The sequence below is a fragment of the Oreochromis aureus genome, linkage group 1 (assembly GCF_013358895.1).
Source record: "Oreochromis aureus strain Israel breed Guangdong linkage group 1, ZZ_aureus, whole genome shotgun sequence".
Lineage (NCBI taxonomy): Eukaryota > Metazoa > Chordata > Actinopteri > Cichliformes > Cichlidae > Oreochromis > Oreochromis aureus.
This window is the reverse complement of record NC_052942.1, coordinates 35,831,307-35,856,539: the sequence shown is the minus strand read 5'-3', so window position 1 is coordinate 35,856,539 and position 25,233 is coordinate 35,831,307. Positions and strand designations below refer to the sequence as shown.

The 25,233-nt window shown below is 39.2% G+C and overlaps 1 protein-coding gene across 1 annotated transcript; it reads left to right on the top strand.

The window, feature by feature from the left end:
- The first annotated feature begins 62 nt into the window (after window positions 1-62).
- LOC116325542 (multidrug resistance-associated protein 9-like) lies at window positions 63-24,886 on the top strand. The gene is given in 30 exon segments (XM_039613254.1): window positions 63-335; window positions 1,537-1,682; window positions 1,818-1,964; window positions 2,324-2,471; window positions 2,701-2,928; window positions 3,424-3,597; window positions 3,845-3,992; window positions 4,401-4,549; window positions 4,758-4,865; window positions 5,973-6,200; window positions 6,280-6,351; window positions 6,474-6,598; window positions 7,463-7,535; window positions 7,748-7,951; window positions 17,807-17,941; window positions 18,103-18,208; window positions 18,407-18,505; window positions 18,953-19,056; window positions 19,836-19,932; window positions 19,935-20,017; window positions 20,177-20,400; window positions 20,489-20,626; window positions 20,775-20,964; window positions 21,045-21,134; window positions 21,257-21,446; window positions 22,455-22,614; window positions 22,696-22,774; window positions 22,928-22,961; window positions 22,964-23,034; window positions 24,069-24,886. Coding segments are annotated over 28 exon segments (3,744 nt in total). The 5' UTR covers window positions 63-335; window positions 1,537-1,682; window positions 1,818-1,890; the 3' UTR covers window positions 24,282-24,886.
- The last annotated feature ends 347 nt before the right edge of the window (window positions 24,887-25,233 follow it).

The following is a 25,233-nucleotide window of genomic DNA, read 5'->3' as shown; positions in this document are numbered from 1 at the left end:
CATGAGCAGCTCTCAGGGATTATTCCATCCTGATCAGTCAATCCAAATTTAGAATAATCCTTTTCCTTACTAGTTACTATGTTTTAAAAATCTGACTATTCTGCTGCCTAATATCAACAAAACTGGCAAATATAACAAGCTGATGATACATTCCTCCCAAAGTCACTTGTCTGTTGTAAAAGTCTACATAGCTTTAAAGACCACGTAGCCCATAGGTAAGGCCTCCTCTGCAGATCGATCGATTAGTATAAAAGCGCCGCCTACTGACCAATCACCTCTCACGGAAGATGGCGTCGGCACGTGTGGAGCATCCTGCGGACTCAGTTGCGTGGGCGGTAAGAGGTCTTGAGAGACCGTGTTATCCCTTTGATTTTTGCACGAGCATGAGCCTAAAAGCGCACTGAAGTCTTGTAGACAACCTGTTGCTTACAACAGAGAGGCCGCAGAATTTCTTTATTGGAATATTGAAACTAAACATGCATTGCATAAGGAAAAATTGCAAGAATAAATCCAAATAATGGAGTCGTTCCTGTAATTACACTTACTAGTGCTTTATTGCCAGGACAGCGGCTTCGAGAAGCTCCTTAATTGTATTCAAAATCGCTGGAAATGTGCATGATCGGGGTGTACTCTGATTTATTTCTTATGTGACTATTTTTTTTTTTTTTTTTTTTTTTTTGCAGCAACTAGTGCTTTTAATCTGCTGGCCTGTAATTCAAATTTTCTGAAAGTTTTCTGATTCCTGTCCCTGTTCGTGATTGGTTATCTCCTGCCAGCAGCGACCCCCTTTGTGTGAACGTGCTCGCGGCTAAATTGGGAAAACCTGCGTTGATTTGCTGAGTCGTGAACCAGCGTCCTGAGAGTTGGTGGTTTTAGTGAAGCCGCGTAATGAAAAGACGTTTTGGGAGCCCTGAGCTTGGTTTTTAGAACAGGCCCGGTGTTTTGGCACAACACCGGAACTACACCGAACTGAGCGATGTAGATGGGGCCATACTCACACAAACCAAAAACTAAACACCAATAAAATGAGAAATCGGGTGTACTACGTGTCATCGACCTCAGCAGCCTCTTATTTATTCCTCACAAGTTTGTAGCTCAGTATGCGGTAAAGTTCTCTGGGTTTTGCTTACGTCGCTGGGGAGGGGCTGCTTGCATTCAAATAAATGAAGGGATCAAATTAAATCAAAGAAAAGGAGAGCATGGCGGAATAAAATGATGATCCGCTGTTTGATTTGCATGTAGTATAAATAAAAATAGGTATTCACTTTTGAAAAAATGTTTAAACAATTTCACTTGTGTCAGTTTGATTAATTTTGGTTGTTTAGGACATGAGGAGGTAATTCATTTTATGTTTTCTGATCATGTTTCCATATCTACTAAAACTGTAATTAGGAAGTACAATTAATTGCTAGTTTAGATGACCGTTTCTTTTCTCTTTTTTTTTTTTTCCCCTTTTTTGTTTGTTTGTTTCCAGATTTGTTACTTTGATTCAGCTTTTACGTGTTTCTGTCTGTCTGTGTTTTTCTGACTCTTTAGGGAGAAGATGAGATCCACTTGGGACCTGTGTCTTTTGCCTCAGAAGATGCAGATAATGACATCAGGGAAATACCCCATCCTTGCCCACTTAGAAAATACTGACGGAGCATGCAGACCCTTATACCCTTCCGCTGTTCCTCACCAGAGTCAGTTTCATTGATGAAAGAGAAATTGCTAAATGTAACCTGTCTGCCAAATAAAAGTTACTTTCTTTGATATAGAAGGTCTTCCTTGTACAGTACTCATTTGCTGTTTCTTATCTTTTTTTTCCTCTTGTCCAGGTCCCATGCTGTAGATAATGCAGGTTTAATATCATTTTCAGTCTTTTTGTGGATGATCCCCAAAATGTAGGCCATGTTCAAGAACAGGCTGGATACATCCGACCTACACCTGTCTCCTTTTGATGTAGCAGACATTAGCGCAAAAAGGTCTCTCTTGGCGGGTTCACATTTTTCAGCTGTCGTTTAAGGCATTAGTAGAATCTAACATTTCAATGGATGATGCATTTTGTGTACAAAGGGGATAAACAAGCATGTGGGAAAGAAACATCAGACGAAAGAGATGATGCACAACACGGAAGAAAGAAAGGGCTTTATTAGCAATATTAAGAGGAATAGACAGAAAACCACAGTAGGTCTGCTTGGGACATGACACACCATTAATGTAGCTGCTGATGTGTAATGTAATGTAGCACCTTGAAGATAAGTCAAAGGAACAAGGCTGACTTGTCAAAATAAAATGCCAGACCATTTTTAGTGTACATGATCTGATCGTGAGTGTTTTGCAGGCTCCAGAGGCTATGGAATGAAGAAGTGGCAAGGAGAGGTTTGGAGAATGCCTCACTAATTTGGGTGACTCCTCGTTTTCAAAGAACCAGACTTATTCTGTCCGCCCTTGTCTCTATTCTTGCCATGTTGGCGGCCTTTTTGGGGCCGGTGAGTTGTCATCTGTATTTTCAGACTTTGACCCTCTGACATTTGCCTAAACGTTTTATTTATTGTAAATCGCATTTGACTTCAAAAATAGTGGTTCATAAAAAGAACAAATGAGTTCTCTAAATTGTAATGCATCATTGTAATGTTTAGAAACTGTTTAGAGTACTTAATTGCATTTTTAGAATTTCTGCTCTCTAAAGTGTATCAAGCATTTTGTCTGTCCCTTCAGGCGGTCGTCGTTTATAAGATCTTAGACTACGTTAGTGACCCAGGAGAAACCAGTGGTGTTGGTTTGGCTTTTGCATTGTTCACCACAGAGTTGCTCAAAACTTCCATGATATCCTTGCAGTGGGCATTAACACTGCGTACGGCCATCAGATTGAAAGGTGCCTTATGCTCTTTGGGCTTCCAGAAAGTCACATCTCTGCGAGTACTTGGCGACGTCTCAAACGGAGAGGTAAAGACTGGTTTACACACAGAGAATTCACTTTACCTACACTGCTGTGAAAAGTGGCTTAGTCAAAGTCTAGACTTGAATTTAACTGAGATGCATTGGCATGACCTTAAATAAGTCGTTCATGCTTGAAAATTCTCCAATGTGGCTGAGTGGGCCAAAATTCCTTCACAGTGATGTGAAAGACTCATTCCCATTATTACAAATATTTGATTACGGTTCTTCCTCTCAAGGGTGGCACAACCACCTATCACTTTTTACTTTTTCATATAGGGACAGGTGCGTTTGGAGAACTTTACCTTAATAAATTAAAGCACAATTTAAACACATTAATTTTGTGTTTATTTTGGTTATATTTGTCTAAAATTAAGATTTGTTTGATCCAAAACACATGCGTGAGAAAATAAGATACTTTTTCAGTACATCTTCTCACATTTGGTGTATTATGAAAAACGGCTGAAATATAAGCTTTTCTTTTCGCATTTTTCTTTAATGTAGATTCTTAATATTTTGACCAATGTTGGACACACGGTTTTTGAGGCAGTTGTGAATGGGAGCTTTGTGATGTCCACCCCTGTACTCTTTGTTGCGGGCATTTGTTATGCCTGGAACATTCTGGGCTACACCGCACTTATCGGAGTCTTCATCTACCTCATCTTTATTCCCATTGAAGTATGTACACGAAGTTAATAAAGTGAGATAGATAAATACAAAAAGGGCTCTGATTGAGGTAAGCATTACAGTAAATGTTGTAATGTAGATTAACTATGACAGAATTTGCCCAACATAATATTGGGTATGTAGTTTAATATGCTGAAACCTGTGCTGTGAGGTCTAAGTCATCATTGCGAAATACCCTTACCTTCTACTTTTAGAATCTTTGCAGTCAGGGGACTAATTTATTTTTCTTCATTTCTAGTATCTCTTGGCACATCTCACAAATGTATTCAAAACAGAAGCCATGGTAATAAAAGACAGACGTGTTCATACAATGACTGAGATTCTCAACAGCATTAAGCTAATCAAGATGTACGCCTGGGAAGATTCTTTTGAGATGAAGATAGCAGGTAAGTCGAGCAGCTGTGGCCCATTTGGCAGCACTTCCATTTATCTAGTAATATCACATATCGCATGCATTATAAACTCCCATTAGTTTAGGTACAAAATCAGGCATGTAATCATGTTGCTAGATGCACAAGAGGTGATGTGCATTAAGTGTGAAGCTGCAAAGTCTCACATCTAAAGCAACACACCTACACAGAAGGGTTCCCTTATATAGATTGCAAATGAATATAAAGGTGTCTACATCCAACCATATCGGCATATATCAGAAGGTTCTTAATGTTTCTAGTAGTTCATGACTTAACAGTTGCAATGAATGAAATGTGTGAGTGCTATGGATGTGTGTTAGGGTGCGTCTACAAGGAATAATGAAAGTAGCAGACGAAAGGCAAAACAAACTTTCTTTCTTACAGAGTTGAGGAAACTTGAAAAGAAACTAATACAGAAGATCGTTGAAATCCAGAGTATTAATAGCAGCGTGACCATGGGCATCAGCACCATTGCCACTGTTTTCACCTTTCTCATCCACACTTTGTTGGGGTTACCACTGAAAGCATCTGACGTAAGTAGCACAGCTCTGTAGCAATATTATGCAGTAACACAGCCTCTTAGCATTTTCACTCGGTAATTTGGATAAGTTAGTAGAGATGAACTGAGAAGAAAACTGCAAGAATCCTGTAAGAAGGCTTGGTCTACTGACAGAAAAGGTCTAAGATATAAATTGACGGCTGTTGTTGTGGTGAGATTATAGTGCAATGTTTTCTTCCCAGGCTTTTACCGTTGTTGCCATCTTCACCTCCATGAGGTTCACTTTTGCTCTCATGCCGATTGCTGTGAAGGCCCTCGCTGAGGCTTTTGTGTCACTAAAACGATTTAGGGTAAGCTCTTTTTGGTTCCTCAAGGTCCAGTAGTAGCAGCAGCAGCAACTTTTTCACTTGTTATGGTCATTCTGTTCATTATTAAGTTTTCTTTGAAACACTTTTATCACTGTCTAAGGAGCTTGGAAAGAAAAGCGTCTGGACTTGAGTTGCTTGAAGACATTTCACCTATTATCTGAGAAGCTTCTTCAGTTCTAGGGTCAAATGGTGGAGAGTCCCAGATTTAAGCCCTGTGGGAGTGTCGCCCCAAGAGGGACAATGAAACCCCCAAATGATCCTGTACCTAATCACGTGAGCCCAGGTGTGAAAACAGGTGTAGGTCACAATCTGCCAGGGTTTCGGGTGAGCTCATTGTGAAACCTAGCCCCACCCTATCATGTGATTTCCTGACATCAAATGGCCCAGGATGTAAGTGGGCATTAAGGCGTCTAGAAAGGGATCTCAAAACTGGATTATAGATGGCAGACAGTTGGTGTCGTAAGCCTCGCCTCTGTTCAAAGATGGACGTTCACAGTGGACATGGATGGCTTCTTTTACTCCTCTTTCAAACCATCTGCCTTCTCTGTCAAAAATGTGAACATTGGCATCCTCAAAAGAGTGACCTTTCTCCTTTACATCCTGGGCCAGAAGCTTCTCAGATGAGAGGTGAAACGTGTTCAAGCAACTTAAAGAAGTCCAGACACTTTTCTTTCCAAGCTCCTTAGACTACGATGACCTGGATGACTGAGAGCCTTCAGACACACTTTTATCACTATTGTAATATCAGGACAATGTAAGTGTTGCTTACTTGTGAAGTATTCATTATTCCTATTGCATTGATGCCAGACTAAATGTAAAGGAGTAGTTTCACACTCATCACACACTCATATGTGCACCTCTCCAAATCTTGTCCTCTAGTAACCAATTGAAAAAAAAAAAGACATGCTGCTAATCACAAGCTGGATTCGTATTAATCATGATGCTTTTGGGACTTACAGTACAGTATTTTAATGCATAATCTTTTTTTATTTTTGTTAAAATTGTTACTGCCATGGATCTTAGAAATCTGAAAAGAGAAATTAGTAAAAACCTGAATGATGTTGTAAATGCAATGTGTGGCTGTTTCAGAAAATCTTACTGATCCAGAATCCTGAGCCTTACCTGATGCAAATAGCAGGCAGTAACTCTGCTATTGTGATGAGAAATGCTACACTTTCATGGACCAAACGCAGCCAGTTAGAGGCACCGTCCAGAGCAGCTAATGAGGTGACGGAACACAATATGGACGTGACTTCTCCAAATGAAAATGTTGAGACCTTACCAACCCTCAGAAACATCTCTTTTACACTACCCAAGGTGTGATCAAATAATAATAACTGAAGTTATCGAGACTCTGCTGGATGTGAAATGATGATCTCTGTGATATTTCCTGAAGGGAAAACTGCTTGGTGTCTCTGGGAATGTGGGTAGCGGAAAGACGTCACTGATTTGCAGCATTTTGGAACAGGTTTGTTTCTTTTGTGTGTTCAATTGTTTTGTATCTGTCTGCATTTATTCACATTGTTTTTACTATTTCTAACTTTACATTACAGTTACATTAGTTTCTCGGCCTGCTCACTTTTCTTTTAGATGCACCTTCTTCAGGGCTCCATCACAGCTGATGGGACATTTGCGTATGTTTGCCAACAGGCCTGGATTTTTCATGGAATTGTTCGAGAAAATATTCTTATGGGGGAACCTTTTGATCAGGCCAGGTAAGTTAAATCAATCTTCTTGCATTTATGGCCATCTTCTGCTCCTTGTCAACCGCCACTTTGTCTGGATAGTTAATCGTGGCCCTTTCGAACTGCCTATCCCCAATCTGCCCTGGGAGGCACAAAAAATTCAAGTTGGATACCTTCCATGGAACTTCTAACAGTTTTCATTTTGACATTCTGAAATGTTGGTGGAAGGCTCATAGTCAACCAAAATGAGGTCCTCTTGGTTTTCTGACAGTATCACTTCTACTGCCAGGGTTGGTAAACAGCTTGGCTAGGAACCAATGTTTGCTTTAAACTTTATCAATTCACTTTGTTTCAAAATCAGATTTCCATAAACTGCCACTGAGGGGAAAAACAGTTTAGTAGCAGCCCTTAAAATATGTCAAAATTGCATAACTGAATTGATACATTTAATGCAATATTTTGCATGAAATCATTTTTATTGACATGTTAAATGATTTTGGTCATGCTTTACTGTCAGCTAATTGGTAAATTCGACTGGAACTTCCGTAACACCTTTCTATTCAGGTGAGCACTCAAAGCATTTTGTTCTTGCACGTATCATTCATCCAATCACATACACATTCATACAGTGTTTAACATTCTTCATTTATAACGTTCTTAGACACTCACTCGGTCACCCTCTGATGGATGCATCAAGGGCAACTAGGGGTTCAGTATGTTGCTCAAGGATATGTCGAGGAATTGGGGATAAATTCACTGACCTCTTGTTCTGCTAACTGAGCCGCAGTCACCCACAAATTATAATTGGCTGAATAAATGACTAGCTCACATCCTATTAAAATATACTTCTCTCTAGTATTAACCAGTTTGTTGCCTTGTACTGCTCCCCAACAGATATGACAGAGTTGTGGATATCTGTAGCCTCGGAGCTGACCTAAGCATCCTGCAATATGGTGACCAAACTGAGGTGAGTGCTTTCTAGACTAACCGGGGAGTGTCACACACTGACACAGGGTTTTGCTGTATCTTTTTTTTTTTTTTAAGTGTATTTATTTACCCCGCTCACTTAAGATGTAACTCAAGCTTGCAAATTGATGCTACAATGAAGTGGAAGGATTAAATTGTTATTTAGTATTAATCAAAAGGTCACAATATTATAAATATCCTTTTTGTGGGCAGATTGGCGAGCGGGGTCTAAATCTATCAGGGGGACAGAAGCAGAGAATCAGCCTGGCAAGAGCAGTCTATTCCAACAGGGACATTTTCCTCCTTGATGACCCACTATCTGCTGTTGACGCTCATGTGGGGAAACACATTTTTGAAGAATGTATAAAGAAAGAGCTGAGAGGAAAATCCATCGTACTGGTTACACATCAGCTCCAGGTAGGAAAACGTATTGAATTATTATTTAGTGGAGACTGAGCTGTCTGGGCTCAAAAGCACCTTTTCCATTAGTACCTACCCTGATCGACTCTCCTCGGATCGACTGGTTTTCCACTGTAATCTGGTACTACGTGCGTGGTTGTCGTCATACCAAAGTGTCTGAGCGTCCCGCGACGTAATTAATATGCAACATGAATGCTACAAAAAAGATGGATGTGGAGGCAAGAAATATACCTCCTGCTGCCAGCCAATTGGTGACATGCAGTGTTACGTCATATTTTAGTACCTGCTCGGATTAATCCCAGGCGAGCAGGCACTGAAAGTACCAGGTACTATGACCTAACTGAAAACCGTACAAGTCGATCAGAGTAGGTACTGTTAAGGGTCCGAAATTGAGGACGAGAGTAAAACAATCATGGTCCAGAAAAGGCCGTTCAAACAATTGATTTTAATGAATGCACGCAGCGTGGAGAGGTGCAAACTGCAAAACAGTTGTACATCTCTACCCAAAATACACTCTAGATTGCTTTTATAACATCAGGGTATTGTAACGCCCTTCTTGCGCTTACAAGCACCTAATTTGCATGTACAGAACATTCATGTATTTTAAGAATTAAATGCAACATAGAGGTTCCTCCTTGTGGCATACTCTTCCGAATATGGTGATGACCTAAGGCTTTTGAGGTCACCATGGACTGGACATCCTTCCGTCACCTGTAACTAAGCAAACTCAAATACCACAAGAAGCTGAATACATCCAGGCCTTTGCTCAGCTACTATTTTACTGTAACAATATACTCAGCATATGAGTTATGATACATATATATTTAACTCAATCATTTTAAAGTAGTTATAACTGCACCTGTAATAAACATGTTAATATTTGATTAGGATAACCCCTATAATATCAATTATAACATAATGCCAGCAACTTCAATAAATGCTTGGATGAAATGATAATTAATGCAATGACAAAGATGATGGTTATATAAAATAATCCCTGTAATTCCACAATTCCCCCTTTTGACGTCTTCCAAAGACGTCACTACACTATTCCCAGGTCCACTACCTTCGCTCTGACCCTCTCTAGCCGCCCCCTGACTCAGCAAATCCGACAACAACCTCCTGTCCTCTAGGTGGTCCAGCAATAAAACACCAGCTCCCACTTGAAAACACTTCATGCTTAAGTGGTCTCTGCTCCTTTTCTGGGTCCCTCTCTAGTGGAAATCTTCTCCTGTAAGGGATAGAAAACAAACAACCTTTCTCTGCTACACCTTACTAACTTACCGTGTTCATCTCAGGTTCCTGTCATTATTCAAAGTTGGTTCACAATATCACATCAGGCAAAATCACAAACCCTACTGCCACGTCTACTTTGTTAAGCTCTTCAGTTAGACTCTGTACCGGTTTGCCAATCTGTGTGTACATGCCTCTACACTTTTAATGTCTAAATGCACATCTGGATGTATGTGCACTTGTATGTCTATCTGCATCTATGAGTCAGTGGTTTTTCAGAAAAAAGGCGTTAAAGTGAAAAATGTTTCCTGACTATTAACTCCTGATACTGGAGGGACTTTCCTGTTTGCCGAACTTCCTAGATTTGGCCTTTTACACTTTTACTAAAGAAATTTTAACAAAGCCCAAAAAGATTTTTATTTTGCTCCTGTGCTTGACAGGTTAAGCGAAGTTGTTTTTTGTTTTGTTTTGAAATTTTTCCCTTCTGTGTGTGTGTGTACATAAGTAAGAATATGATAATCAACATAAGATCCCTGGTTTGCAAATGATTTTCTGCCCCCGCTGCAGGGCAACATCCTACATCATTTTGTGGTGAGTCTATGTTGGCTAATTTAATGCAAATATGTAACAGTTGCTTCATTACATTGCCCACTCAGAGTTGCGCAGTTTCAAAGTATGTGGAGAGTTCAATACACATTTCTTGGCTAATTATTTTCCCAATAAAAGTGAAATCACACATTGCATTTGATTTCACTTATATATTATCATGTTCTGGGCTCTATCCATTATATTAACTTTATTTAATCTCAATACTCTTTATGTGTGTGAGCAACGCTTTTAGTCTTATTAAACACAACCCAAGTAAAATGCACACCATCCCCATGTCAGCCTAAATCTCCGCTAAAGAGCACACTTCAAAGTTTTCTATCTGGATTTACGCCTCTTTTGGCCTCAAGCATATACATAACATGCAAAGGTTACTGTTAATGCCCGTTAGACAAGTTTCCATTATCTACAACATTTTGTTTCACCCGGCTCACCCTTACACATTTCCTGTTCACTTATTGCATATTTATCTTTAACACCTTTTACCTCCGGAGTTGCTAAGCAGAAACAAAGCAACCTGTGGTCCACCTTTACCCTGTAAAATAAACCCCTGTCATGATTGTGTCTGTAAGCATGTTTTGCATTCATTCATTACACTCCACGCCATTCCTACAAGTTAGGAGCTGTAAAGTTGAAAGCTGCATCAAGTCCAGGCCTTTGGCCTGGCCTATATTTAAATCATGTGTGTTTGTAAGCGTGCGTGCAATTCACCTGCTATGTTCTCATCTTCCCTCAACATGTATCACCTGGACACTCTCACCAGTGAAGCTTAAAACCCTCTTGGATAGAACATCAACTCTAAACAAGCACAGTTATGCATTGTGTATAAAATTAACTCAACCTCATGCTAACCTACATAAGTACCTGTCTTAAGAGAGACCTCTGCACAGCTCAGACGCCAGTTGCAAGAGCTCTCTAACATTAGAATCATCAGCTGTGACTTATATAGTGTTATTTCGGTACTTTATACTTCACACATTTTTGAACGTTGTTTATATGGGGAGTTCCTCTTTTGTGTCTATATTTATTAATATGCCTTGTGCACTAAAGCTTCCTGTTTTTCAGTCTGGCTGAGCACTCGTTTGTGAGTATAAACTGGCCTCTACAAGCCTTCATTAGCAGATACACATTACAAATACTTCATATATACAGAGAAAACCCAATAATCCACATTTCACTATTTTGTTCTTTGGTTCAGATTTGGATTCTGTATTGTTCTTCATTTGTTATTATTTATGTTTAGATTGTTTATTGCTAATCTTGGTTTGTTGTTGTCTGTTTGGGAGCTGACATAGTCTCTATAAATGAACTTCTTTTGGTGGAGTAGCATCAGGAGAGAAGCTCCGGAGAGGCATCTTCCATGTTAAACACTAAAATATAACATAAGAGATCTTCTCAACGTGTTGTATATTTTTAATATTTCCTTATTATTTTGTCATAAAATAAATCAACCAAATAACTTAAGCTGTGTGACAGCACCTTGCGTTTACACCAGGCTGTGAACTGCCCTGAAGCTACACCCCCTTTCACCCCATTTACTTTCTCAATCTTAGTTTAAACTATTCCTGACTTCCCTCAGTGCACACTGTAAAGTGTAAAAGATACAATTAGCTTTCTCCTGGTAAAAGGTCCTACATTATTTTCTCTACCTTTGGAAACATCCTCTATCGAGTTAACCCATTTCATTTTTCAAACTTAGGCCTGATTTCTTCGCCCCTTTAACGGGTAGCGCATATCCGGTCTGAACACTGTGTTTGGGCAATTTACTGAATTGTTGCAGGATTTCTATGTTATGTAAAGTTCCTCTCATCCCTTTTATGCTTCCATTATAACCTGTGTCTAACAAGCTTTTGATCTTCTTTGTAATATAAACAACTCGGTGTATTTGTGCTCTGTTCTTCTCCTTTCTCTCGTCTGATCATCTCAAGTACGTCCTGTACCAAATTTGCTTCCTCTTTTCAAGCCCCACATTTAATTACAAGCTCAAACAGATTTGCCCTATATTGCTGTCTCGACGTGTTTCCTGTCAACTTAACAGAGTTATTCTCAGAACTCAGAGCTGAGGTTCCCCTTTTCTAAGTCTGTCTGTTCTACAAGAGAGCAAGTCGGTAAACAAGTTTATCCTCACAAAGGTTATTAGGCAAAGGTCACGTAGACATTTGCTTAGTAACCCTAAAAGAGCACCTTTCATGTAGCTAATCGCATATATTAACACCCCCCTTTTTGTGACACATCTCATGTGTTACAAACTCAAAATCCTTCACTCAAGCTTAGGAAATTAAAAGAAAAGTTTAGTCCTATCATATTAGGCATACATGCTCCGGCCCTTCAAACCTGTATTTAAGGAATGAAATCAAATTAATCATCATGTCAAATCCTTTCTTGGCTCCATCCACAGCCTGCATCCTTGAAACGTCCTAGAAACAAAAACCTGTGTGTTAACCAGAACTTCACATTTCATACTCAGTTTTTCCTCACTTATGATCCAACCTGTATTATAAAAAAGAAAACTTAAAACAGAAAAGTTATCAGTCATGTGTCTAACCTTAGTCCAGTCTTTTGTCAGTGTCCAGTCGGTCCAACCTATGGTCTGCCTCGTCCGTCCAGTCACCATCCATTTACACACATTCACTCACATGCATTAACATCAGGTATTGCTGACAGTGGAAACTATCTCGCAAATATTCAGTCTTCACTCTCAGCAACATCAACTCATTTATTTGTTTTACTTTGTTTTTAAGAAAATAGTTCTTTCTGCTTTTTGGACTGGATTGGCTCATGGCAATCCTTTTAGACAGAGAGTTAGCCTTCTCCTCTGCCTATTGTAATCTGGAGAAGGTCACCGAGAATTTTCAGCGCTGTTATCCACTCTTTTGCAGGCCTGCTTAGAACAAAATGAGAAAAAGAGAGCTGATTATTAGCTCATCAAAACACAAAACAAAATCACCTGACAGGTTTTTCTAAGTGCACTGTTATAGAAACTATGGGCCCTTTTAGACATGTCCATGTTTATCAAAACTCCCTCTATTAAAAATAAAACAACAACCTCAAAAATCTTCAACAATCTGAAATTTCACCCGTTCGACACACTGAAAACCCCGCCAAAAGCTGCACCGTTTCGTACACAACAATAACCCCGGTTAGGCACTTTACCATACTCAGATTCAGCCTAACACCTTACAACAATGTGTCAACACTAATTTATACACCTCCTAATCAAATTTGCACCTCTGAACAATCTACCCCTCCTTTAAGGCCTCAATCACACCCACACAGCAAGCTCCTCTGTCCACATTCACACAAGCTCTCAAACTTTTCCATACTCAGCCATCTCTCAACAATTTAACTTGGCAAAAGAAATACATGTTTAAACTTTATCACATTATTGAATTATTTTCATTTTCTTTCTATACTAATCACTTGTTTTGATCAATCAGTGCAAGAGCACTCCTGAGTCACTCTTATAGACACTTTTCTTTTGTTTTTCCATCTATTTTATGAACCATTCACACCATTCTCTCACTCATACAAGTAGCAAGCCGATCTTCATTGCATATGCTTATGTTCTTAGCCAGGTTTTTAATCAATATCTGTTCATTAAGCTTCAGGAGCTTGTCTTTATAAGGTTAATGCATTTTCTGTTTGTGTGTGTATGGGTATATGTTATTTTGCATCTCTGACTTCACAGTCTCCCAGACTTCTTCCCAACTCTCCAGTTAAGCAGTCAGTTTTTTTTTTCCCGAGTTACTAACCCACATTTTGATTTCCCACCTTAAATTACCGCCCTCCTGGTCTTCAGCCAGGAGCTGGGGCTTGCTTTTCAGGTTCCTGGACACATCATGCTGTGAACAATTCAACCAGAAACTTGCCTTAACTTATCCATAGATGTTAACCTCTAACTTTCTTCCGACTGCTGGATCTGGAGAGCGGTCCAAGTCTGCTTTACTCCTGAAAATAACAAAACTAAGACATTTTCATTATTATCACCAGTGGTTAAATAACCCATTTCTCTATCTCCGATCAGAAACACCAATTATGCCATGCATGTAAGCGTGTTCTTCCCTGCATTTTATGTTAATTGGGTGTAAACTGCTTCTTCATTAAATTAATTCATTGAGTTCTTCGTTGCCTTGCGATGTATTCATGTTAATGTACACTACGTGTAAGCTGTTTCTTCATTGCATCCTATATATTCATATTTAATTTATGCATTTCACCACTGAGCTTTAGATTCAAACTATCTCACTTCTGATTCATTTCAAAAATAATCTCACATGTAACAATTTGTATGTGTGTTTTCTATTCATTAAGGTAATGACAATTATCTTCGTTCATTATTCTTACCTTTTCTAATGTTTACCTCTTTGTTATGCGGTGGTGGACATCCCTAAACAATTCATGAGTTCAGGCTTCAATTTTCATTCCAATTATATCCTATATTCTCACAGTCAAACTCGTCCAGCTTCATCTCTCACTGGTCCTCTCTGCACAATGTCCTGTTCGGGCTTCAAAGCTCCAGCAAACACAGTCTCAACTCAGCTGCTGTCTTCTTCTCTGTTTCTTTACAGTCTTTCTTTCAGAATAAGTCCCAGCATGGCAAAATATCACTCAATGTCCAGTGCTCTTCCACAATTCTTTATCCCACTGTTCAACTGCCCAGCCTGTATTTTCACAGTACATGTTACATTACACTTACATGCTGCTGCTGGTCGTCAGTCGTCATCAGTGTTAATGGATCAGTGGCACTGTCGTTTGCCTGCTGTATTCAAGTCCACGATGTTCTATCGGTCTTCATCAGGCGATTAACTGTCCTTTGAACTTCTTCTCCGCTTCAGGGACAAAGTGAGAGATCCAGCCGCACAATTTCGAGCCAAAAACTGGCTTATTCTCCCAATTCTTTTAATCTACTTTTCTGCTGCTGAACTCAAGGTTGCAAAGTTGAAAGACGCCCACCTGTATTGACACACTAAACCATATAATTAGTATTATATTCATTTTTCTTAAAGGCTTCATTTGCTTCATGTGCCTAGAGTTAAATCTCTCTCTCTGTGTTCTTTCTGTACACACTCAGTTCCCATATATGGGCATGCAAAGTTCCTGTTCACTATTTCCTGTCGCTGCAGCGTCGGTACACAGAGCCATATTTCCTGTTTCTTCAAACTAATCTAACTCTTTTGTTTTTTTTTTTCTTTCTATTTATAATCTACAGACCCTCTTTAATTCTACTAAATCTCTTTAATTCTACTAAATCTTGATCTAAAACCAACACCTTTATGTCATTCACACTTTTAAACATTCTAACCTCTTTTGTCATTCAGTAATCGTCTCACACACTGCCTTTTCTCTCTCAAACTTCCATTTTCCACTCACTCAGAGAAATCATGCAGAGTCACTCAAATCAAATACTGACAGCATTCACACGGTTAAAATCACTCGAAATACGCTTTCATACGAGTATCTTGGACATGCCTTCCATGATCAGAAAGAGCAAGTCAAAAGAAAAAAAGAAAAAGAAAACTGAAACCTCTCATAGCATCACTGAAGGTCAAATATCTTCATAGACCCAAAAGTAAGCATATTATTTCCCTAGTCAAAAGTCAAACCGTTACTCACAGTAATTTTAATCTCACAGCCTTTGTGTTTTGAAACTAAAAGAGGAAGGAACAGCGCCCAATTTAAACTGCGCATGTTGTCACTCAACAACACACACACAGAAAATGTAACTGTATATATTATCTCAAACTGAAACAAAACCCATCTAAAAATCCTAAAACATCTTACTTGACACCCCAAAACACACATCGCTACAGACATCTTTATTAATTAAATTATCTCAAATTCAATTTCAGTTCTCAGAACCCAGGTAACGGTCTTAAGTATCAACAGTTTATGTATCCTATCTCAAAACCCCGCAAAAAAAGTCATACAGTCATGGCAAGAAATAAAACTTTACTTACATATTGTAATAAACAAAACCAGCGTACATGCATCAGCAATGTCTAGCAGTCTCTATAAACTTCCTCATACTCTATTGACCTCTCAGCTGCCTTATTTGCATTCTCACACACACACACACAGTCTAAAAATAATACCAGCCTGACTCACAGACTCAGACAAGTCTCTTAATATATTTACACAGACGTCCTATGATTACAACTGCCCAGATTTTAGGCTTCTCATTCCAAAACCTACACAATTTAGACAATTTTTAAATTAACCCTCCAAGGGACAAACTCCCTGAGTTTTTTGTGATCAATTTAACCAGTCTCGGCCCCGGACCGTGGTCAAATATCTAAAACCCTACACAATTTAAAAGCGTCAACCAACTCAACCCCTGCCGAAAAGCTCTGTTTTGGGGACATTTCACATCCCAGGCTTCCCCGAAGTTTTAAGTTAAAAGTTACACGCCCGAAACCCGGTTTCTACTGACCAAAAAAGTGCAAACCACCGTCCCGGACGGTAAACTGACCCAGTCAGTGGCTATTTTGGAGTGTCGTAGTTCTCCACACTTGCCAAGTGAACTATCCCTCCCCGAGGAAGATGTCGATCGTCACCGACAAATTGGAAGCGTCACCTTCCGACAAAAATGCACTTGTTAGACTCCCAGAGTCCCGCTCTATACAATTTAATTATTTTGAAGACACCCCAAAACTCACAAACCCACCATATCGGTGTCCAAGCCCGGCTTTATATTCAATTGAGACTTTAATGTCACAAACTTCACCAATTACCTATTATTCTAAATTCTCTTTATCCTAAATCCTCTTTATTCTTATTCCTTTGGGACTTTAACCCGGTACCTTTAGTGAGACTCTAACTCACTTTTACTCTTTTTCTTATTCCTTTGGGACTTTAACCCGGTACCTTTAGTGAGACTCTAACTCACTTTTACTTATAACTTATCATTACTTCAACTTCAACTTCTCATGAGATTTTCACCAAAATCAAAAGAGACATTTACCAGTAATTTCAGTGAGTAGACTTTCAATTTTGTCAGAACCAATTCAGCACTGTTTGGAAATAATTCAACAGGTAGTGCCTTACCTTTGAATAAGCCGGCTTATGTCCACTCACTTCGACCACTGACTCGTGTCTGCTCGTTCGAGCGCCTCGGACCCTCTCGGTCTCAATCTCCAAGTGTCTCTCCCCTCAACCCAGGCCAATGCACCAAATGTTAAGGGTCCGAAATTGAGGACGAGAGTAAAACAATCATGGTCCAGAAAAGGCCGTTCAAACAATTGATTTTAATGAATGCACGCAGCGTGGAGAGGTGCAAACTGCAAAACAGTTGTACATCTCTACCCAAAATACACTCTAGATTGCTTTTATAACATCAGGGTATTGTAACGCCCCTTCTTGCGTTTACAAGCACCTAATTTGCATGTACAGAACATTCATGTATTTTAAGAATTAAATGCAACATAGAGGTTCCTCCTTGTGGCATACTCTTCCGAATATGGTGATGACCTAAGGCTTTTGAGGTCACCATGGACTGGACATCCTTCCGTCACCTGTAACTAAGCAAACTCAAATACCACAAGAAGCTGAATACATCCAGGCCTTTGCTCAGCTACTATTTTACTGTAACAATATACTCAGCATATGAGTTATGATACATATATATTTAACTCAATCATTTTAAAGTAGTTATAACTGCACCTGTAATAAACATGTTAATATTTGATTAGGATAACCCCTATAATATCAATTATAACATAATGCCAGCAACTTCAATAAATGCTTGGATGAAATGATAATTAATGCAATGACAAAGATGATGGTTATATAAAATAATCCCTGTAATTCCACAGTACTAATGGGAAAATAGGCTATCGTTTAAAGAAGCATACCTGAGTATGCATGGAATACCTACATATTTTGCTCATGAGTTGTAAGGTGCAATATTTCCAAAGATTAAAGCATCTGTCATGTGCCAGAAACGCACACAAATGTTTAGAGCTCTAACCAGAGTTGAGCTGGTTTTGATAATTTGCTTTTCCTTGTGGCTTTTAGTATTTGGAGTTCTGTGATGAGATCCTGGTTCTGGAAAACGGAACAGTATGGGAGTCTGGAAACCACAGGGATCTGATGAGAGCCAATGGACGCTATACTCAGCTCATCAGTACCTGCCAGATGGAAGAGTCCAAAGTAAGGATGTCATGTATCATGGTTCTATTACTGTCCTTTTTATTGAAACAAACTTGTTGACTGTAAAACAAAGTGTGCGTTTCATAAGTGTCAATGTTTTAAGCTTATCCAGACTGAGCTGTAAGACTGTCCCTGATATTTATTTATTTTTCTTCTGTCAGACGAAGAAAAAGGAAGATGGGAACATGGCACTAGCATCATTTATTGATGGCCAGTCGGAAGAGATTGACCTCAGACATTGTGCAAGCACTGGCACTGAGAACCCTGGTGTGAAAACATGGAAGAAAAACATTTGATTTAAACTGACATAATTCTCTGCAGAGCAAGTTTAAAAAAAAAAAAAAAAAAAAAAAAAATCACTAGATGTCACCTAATAAAAATGTGTATTTTTCTTTTTCATTCTATAATGATACTTGATGATTATTATTATTTTTTTTTTTTTTTCCTTGTTCTTCTTCTTTTAAGCTGCTGTCCCAGCTGGTAGTGAGCTAGTGAGTCAGGAGTCCTCTACAAACGGTGCCATCTCCTGGAGAACATACCGCACATACTCCCAGGCAGTTGGAGGTCTGTTATTCACACATGGAGTGTTGGGATTATGTATGAAATTAAATTGTATATTTTCAGCAAGTTTGGCTATATATACTGGGTTCTAAAGATCCCCTCACAACAGACACTTGTTAACAACTTGTCAAAGTCAAGAATTGTAGTCTTAAAGAAGAGAAATCACTATAACGCTTCACAAGAATGGATTACAAGACCAAGAAAAACTCCAGACGTTGGTATTTTAGAGCAAACAAGAGAATCAGTCAGAAATTAAAATTCAAGTCAACATAACATATCGATCAGTAGCTTTCATTTATGTTTTTCCCCCCATATAACTACCACTGAGTACACTGTAAATTCTTCCTCTAACTCCTGTTTCCCAATGCTGCATATGCTTGTGGATACATTATTACGAGCAATAATACACAGCCAAGCTCGTGATGCATACACTGCTCATTGTTGTTACAGGCTACACAGTTTCCTTCTTTATCCTCCTGAATGTGTTCCTGTTGGCAGGATCCAGTGTCTTCAGCAATTGGTGGTTTAGCTTCTGGATGGCAAGTGGTGATGGGGTGAGAATTATTGCATTCCTTATCACTGTCACACACGTTGAAATGGTTCTCTGTGAGCCTTGAACTCACAAGAGGGTAAAAAGTCATGCCTTTTTTATGGCTGTTGTGCAAGAAACTCTTTCTGTATTTACATTTTGCTACATAAAGCTGAGTTGATGTTACATCATCACTCACTGATCTTCTAGCTCTCCTGCTGGTCCACACACTTACACACTCCTACTGCCAATATCTCAACGTTGGATTCATCAGCAATCAAGTTTCTTTCTAATTGCCAGTTATTTTTGAAAATGTTTATTTTGACCTAGTCCAAGCATTTCTCCTTGAAACAACTTGATGTATTGATCTTCTGTTGGTTTTGTTTCTTTTTATTGGAATACCTGAGGCTCATCTTTCAGCTTGGAGACAGTGTAAAAATTTCAGCAAGGGTTTTAGTTGTCACTTGAGTAAGCGTCATCCCTGAAACATAAGAAATCAGTTTGAGGAAATCTTGAGGAAAAGTAACTGATGCTCACAAAGCAGGAGATGAAATCCTGTGGTAACTTTGTATATCTGAGTGTCAAGAACTTGAGTGAGAAGTATTGTGATTTAAAATCCAGAGAGCCACACATTATAGACCAAGCCTGGCAGACGTAGGAGGCGAAAAATTGTTTCTGACTACTCAAATTCTGCTTATTTCTAGTTTTAGGAAATAATATTTCATCATGTGAAATGTCGTTTATGTCGGCTTTGTCTGACTTCACTAACTTTTCATTTTTATTTTTTATTTTTTTATTTCCAAGTCATCCAGTAACACAACTGCAGTCCAGGGAGAAATCTCTCAAAATCCACACCTTCACTTCTACCAGGTTATTTATGCTGCAACAGTGGTTGTCATTGTTTACTTTCCATTGTGAAATCCATAATCTACACTTATTTCACCTTGAAGGCCTCCTGCAAATTCCATGACATGCTGTTCAAAAAGGTACTGTGAAATCTCAGCACCATAGAAATCTATACTAGTCATCATTACACATGGTCATTTTAAATATGGATAAGGGTTTACTTATCACAAATGTATTGAATCCAAAACTGGGAACGTTTACTAGCTACAAATAAACAGTTTGTTTTCCTATTGCAGATTATTGATAGTCCAATGTGTTTCTTTGACACAACTCCAACGGGCCGACTTCTAAATCGTTTCTCTAAAGATCAAGACGAAGTGGAAACTGTCCTTCCTCTTGTCATGGATTCTTTCTTCCAGTGTTCTCTACTCGTCGCATTCACAATTGCTGTCATCTCAGTTATTTTCCCCGCCATGCTTGTAGTTGGAGTTATTATGGCAGCTTTTGTTGCCTTTACTGTCTTGTGAGTTTATGCTGGTTAAATCTATAAAAAACACTTACTGACAGTAACAGGTCCTCTAAGGTACTATATATCTGTGCCTTCTCTGCAGTATATTCCAGAAGAGTATACGTCATATGAAGAATCTAGAAAACATCAGTCGCTCTCCATGGTTCTCTCTAACCACCTCAACTTTGCATGGCCTCAGCACCATCCATGCCTATAATAGAAGAGACAGCCTTATAGAACAGTAAGTTTCTGAAATTTGTTACTAGGCTATCACCTCTTGCTTTGCAATGTTTTTGATACAACACATTGTAAATTGCATGTTTCTTTGGGGGGTGACTGTGGACAGTGGGATGTTCAAAAACTCTGCCCTATCCTGTTTCATATTACAGGTTCAATATCTTGAGTGATATCAACTCCAAATACCTTTTCATGTTTAGTGCTGGCACACGTGCATTCGCCTTCTGCCTGGAATTGATGGCTGCTACTACAACACTGTTTGTGGCTCTCTTTGTAGTGCTCAGCAGTAACGACTTAATCAGTCCATCCTTGAAAGGCCTCGCAATATCCTATTCCTTGCAGGTACATTTGGACAGCACATGAATCCATGTTCATTTTGCTTTTCAGACATGGATTAACATCATTTTTAAACTTATTTTCAGTTGACAGGCATGCTTCAATATGTAGCCAGACTCTCGATAGAAGTGGAAGCAAGATTCAACTCAGCAGAACGGCTCCAGGAATATGTCACGGTCAGACTCATGTCCTGCAATCATCCATCTGTCATTGTTTTGCTGAGACCAAGACCAAAGTTCATTAAATATCCTACAGCCCCATCTGCTTGATCCCTAAAAGCTTTTAATTGTGTTTGCAGGATTGTAAGTCTGAGGCTCCCAGGCATGTTAAGGAGACTCAGATCCCACAGGACTGGCCTAGCAGTGGGGGCGTCTCCTTCGTAGACTATAAGATGAGGTACAGAGAGAATACACCAATTGTCCTGAACGGCATTGATTTCCACATTCAACCTGGAGAGAAGCTGGGCATCGTGGGAAGGACTGGTTCTGGTAAGGCTCTGGGTTCAGTAGCTGTTTCTCTTGTTGATTTCATTTGGTCTTTGGGTGATGATGATTTACAATAATACACCCTAGAAATGATGATAAATACATGAACTAGTTTTTCAGCATCACTCTGAGACAGGATATTTAATTTTAGAGTGTGCAAATATAAGAAGGCAGTCCTACATAGTTGTTTAATATCCTCATTGTTACTGGAGGCCAAGGTAATGCCATCCAGGGTATCTGGCTGTGTTTCTAAGATAAGGCAGTGCACAACAACTTCAGTTTTTTCTGAATTTAGAAGCAGGGAATTGGAGGTGATCCAGGTTTTAATGTCTTTAAGAGATTCCTGTAACTTAATTAATTGGTGTGTGTGTCAACAGGCTTCATAAGTCTGGGTATCATCAGGCAATGAAAATGTATGCTATTTATAATAACACTGCCTAAGGGAAACTCATATATTGTAAACAGAAATGGTCCTACCACAGAACCCTGTGGAACTGTAACAGCATCAAACGCGGAGGTCGACTGTAAGAGGCCAGAAGAAAACAATTTGCCACCTTCACTTGTTCCATTTCTGTACTGTGAGCTCTGAAAGTTGACTGAAACTGCTGTTTTGCTTTCAAGAATTTTTGAGATAAAGTTAGCCAATTATAGGCCAGTCTCTAAGATAGCTGGGTCAAGTGATGGCTTTTAAATAATGGTTTAATTACTGCCTCATTAAAGGCCTGTGGTAAATAACCCATTAATAAAGATAAGCTGATCATAATTAAGATTGAATCATTAGTTAATAGTAGGAGGGCTTTTTTATTGTTATTGTTGCTATTATTCCCCCACCCCAACCCTCTAAGGTAGATGGTACCCCTGCCTACACCTGGTTGTGCTGAAAGTTTAGTGATTGACTCTAAATCCTCCCGTATTCCTGATTTCAAATAATATTTTATGTAGCACATTTTAATGTAAATTTTACCGTTGTAGGTTAATTCAGCTACTCTAATCTGCGGTTTGCATCTGTAGGGAAATCCTCTTTAGGAGTAGCTCTATTTAGACTTGTGGAGCCTGCAGCAGGAACCATACTGATAGATGGGGTGGACATCATGTCCATTGGCCTGCAAGACCTGCGTAGCAAATTGTCTGCGATTCCTCAGGACCCTGTGCTATTTGTTGGTACAGTCAGGTAACCTTGGCCAACCCATAAATCTCACATTGGTCTGACCACTGTGGATCAGTAACTGGCTAATGACCCCCATCCCTGCAGGTACAACTTGGACCCCTTTAATAAATACACTGACGAGGAGATCTGGGCAGCGCTCGAGAAGAGCTACATGAAGGACTCGGTATGTGTTGAGTGCAACATTAAAGTTGGTACATTTCAAATTCCTATATAGCCTCTTTTTTTTTTTCTTTTTTCTTTTTTCTGCTCTATTTGTTTGTATACATGATGAATTAGGATACTGGAGTGGAAGCTGTAATGTGATTTGTTTCCTCAGATCTCAAAGCTGGAGGGGAAGCTTGAAGCACATGTTATGGAGAAAACTTCTCCGTAGGCCAGAGACAGCTGATCTGTATGGCTAGAGCCTTACTCCGTAACTCCAAGGTCAGAGTGCACTTTTTTTGGGGGGGGCTTGATGATTTGTCACCTGGCTGGGACATGCTGTCACATACTGCATTCACACAACTGTTCAGAGCTTGTGATGCCAGTCAAAGCAATTTCCTGTGATTCTGTCAATATGCACTGCACTGTCCTTAAACATCACAAATCTGTCCTGATTTTAATTTTTTTTTTTTTTTTTCCCCCTTAAGGTCATCAGTACAATGTTTAGATCCCTCTTTAGAAGTACCCCTCAGCCTTAAAAGCCTGATAGGGTATTGTCGTCACTCCGCAGGGCAGATGGACAGCGTGTACACCTAACTTTGTGAATGCTAATTGAGATTGAGGTGACGTAGGAGCGTCAAATTGAGACCAGAGACATATTTTCTAAAAATCTCAGACAGAGTTGAATCTCAAATTTCTAAAAATCTTGCGAGTACGAAAACTTGAGAAGGTTTTTTTGTGTGTCTGCTAGGAGGCTGAGTGTGACACTCAGCCTCCTAGCAGACACACCTATGTATCAATTTCAAAATCTTACGTCACCTCGTGACTGGCAGTCGCCAGTATTTTGTTTTTGTCTGGGTTTTTTTTGTTTGTTTGTTTGTTTTCCTCTTTACATGCCCACTGCAACATAATCTTCACTCGGCATCTGTTAGAGAGGTCTGCAACCCTGCAACTTTCTGTGGAAAAAATACAAAGAAATGACTTTTTTTAAATTTATTATTATTTATTATTTTTACGGACTTCTCCGATTCATAATGGGACTTTTCAGAAATCCAAAATTAGCAGCCGTGCTCAAAATGGCCCAGAGGTGAATGAGAATGACAGTGAATGAATGAGAGGCCAAATTGAAATTGGTTAAGGGTTATGATTATTATGGACCTGTTCTTCAAACTACTCTGTAATGTCTCACATTTGTGTGAGATTGCTAATCGCCACGTTTGTATTTAGAAAGTATGGGTGTTTTATGTATTGTGACATGCTGTCCTCCTTTCAAACTGTTTTTGCTTATACTAATGGTCTGTCCTCTTGTTGAGCAGATCATTCTTTTGGATGAAGCCACTGCCTCCATAGATGCAGAGACGGATGCTCTGATCCAAAACACCATCCAAGAAGCCTTCCGTAATAGCACTATGCTCACGATAGCTCATCGGATCAGCACTGTGATGCAAGCAGATCGTATTCTGGTCATGGACAATGGACAGGTAACAACCCCAAATATGCACAGATTAAGTAAATATGAGGATTCATGAATGACAATCATTGTATTGGGGGGGAGGGATCAACCTAAGAAGAGCAGCATACACAAAAGCACCCAACATTCTTAAAACCAATTTCAAAGTCAGCTTAAATACGCCCTGGAGTGCATCCATTGGCTACAGGACTCAGAACTCAGCCAATAGGATCAGCAGGTGGGAATGGTGGAACTAAGAGGTCAGAACCTGTCACTCAGCCAATAACTGAGTTTTATTTACGCTAGCAGATTTTTTTTGTTTATTTGTTGTGACATCTTTGAGTTTTTCATTTGTTTTGTTTTGTAAACTGATGATGATGATGATGATGATGATGATGATGATAATAATAATAATAATAATAATAATAATAATAATAATAATAATAATAATATTATTAATAAATTGCTTGCTTTTCTTTTACGTCATCTGCCCTGTATATGTGTTGTCTCCTCCACCACCTCACCTTTTGATCCCGAGCCTTAAAGTTAAAAAAGAACAGTATCTCTAACATTACATTTACTGGTTAGAGTAAAACATCTGAAATTGTTTTTTGAAATAGAAATAAATCTAGCATAGATTTACATTGAAAGGTTAAGCGTGCTAGCTCTCCTCACAGCACCTACAGGTGGTGTTAATGCTGTAAAATCTCCAGTGAAAGCCGTAATTTGATAATGTGCCATTTCTCAGCTTTCTTCCTAGAATATATTCTTTCCAGCTGCTTTGGAAATACACTGCTGATAAGAGATTTGTTGGCTTTATTATTCAACTGTCCTACGTCACCAACTGTCACTCATAAAACGAAACTACAATTTATTTGGTTACATTTGCTGAGTGTTGGGCAGCAGCTTTGGTGACATGCAGCAGGATGCAGCCAGCAGGTGGCAGTATATAGATACACTTGTAAGCCCTATTCATCCATACGTTTGTTAACTGCATATCCATTATAGGGTTGCTGGTGCCCTCGTAGCCC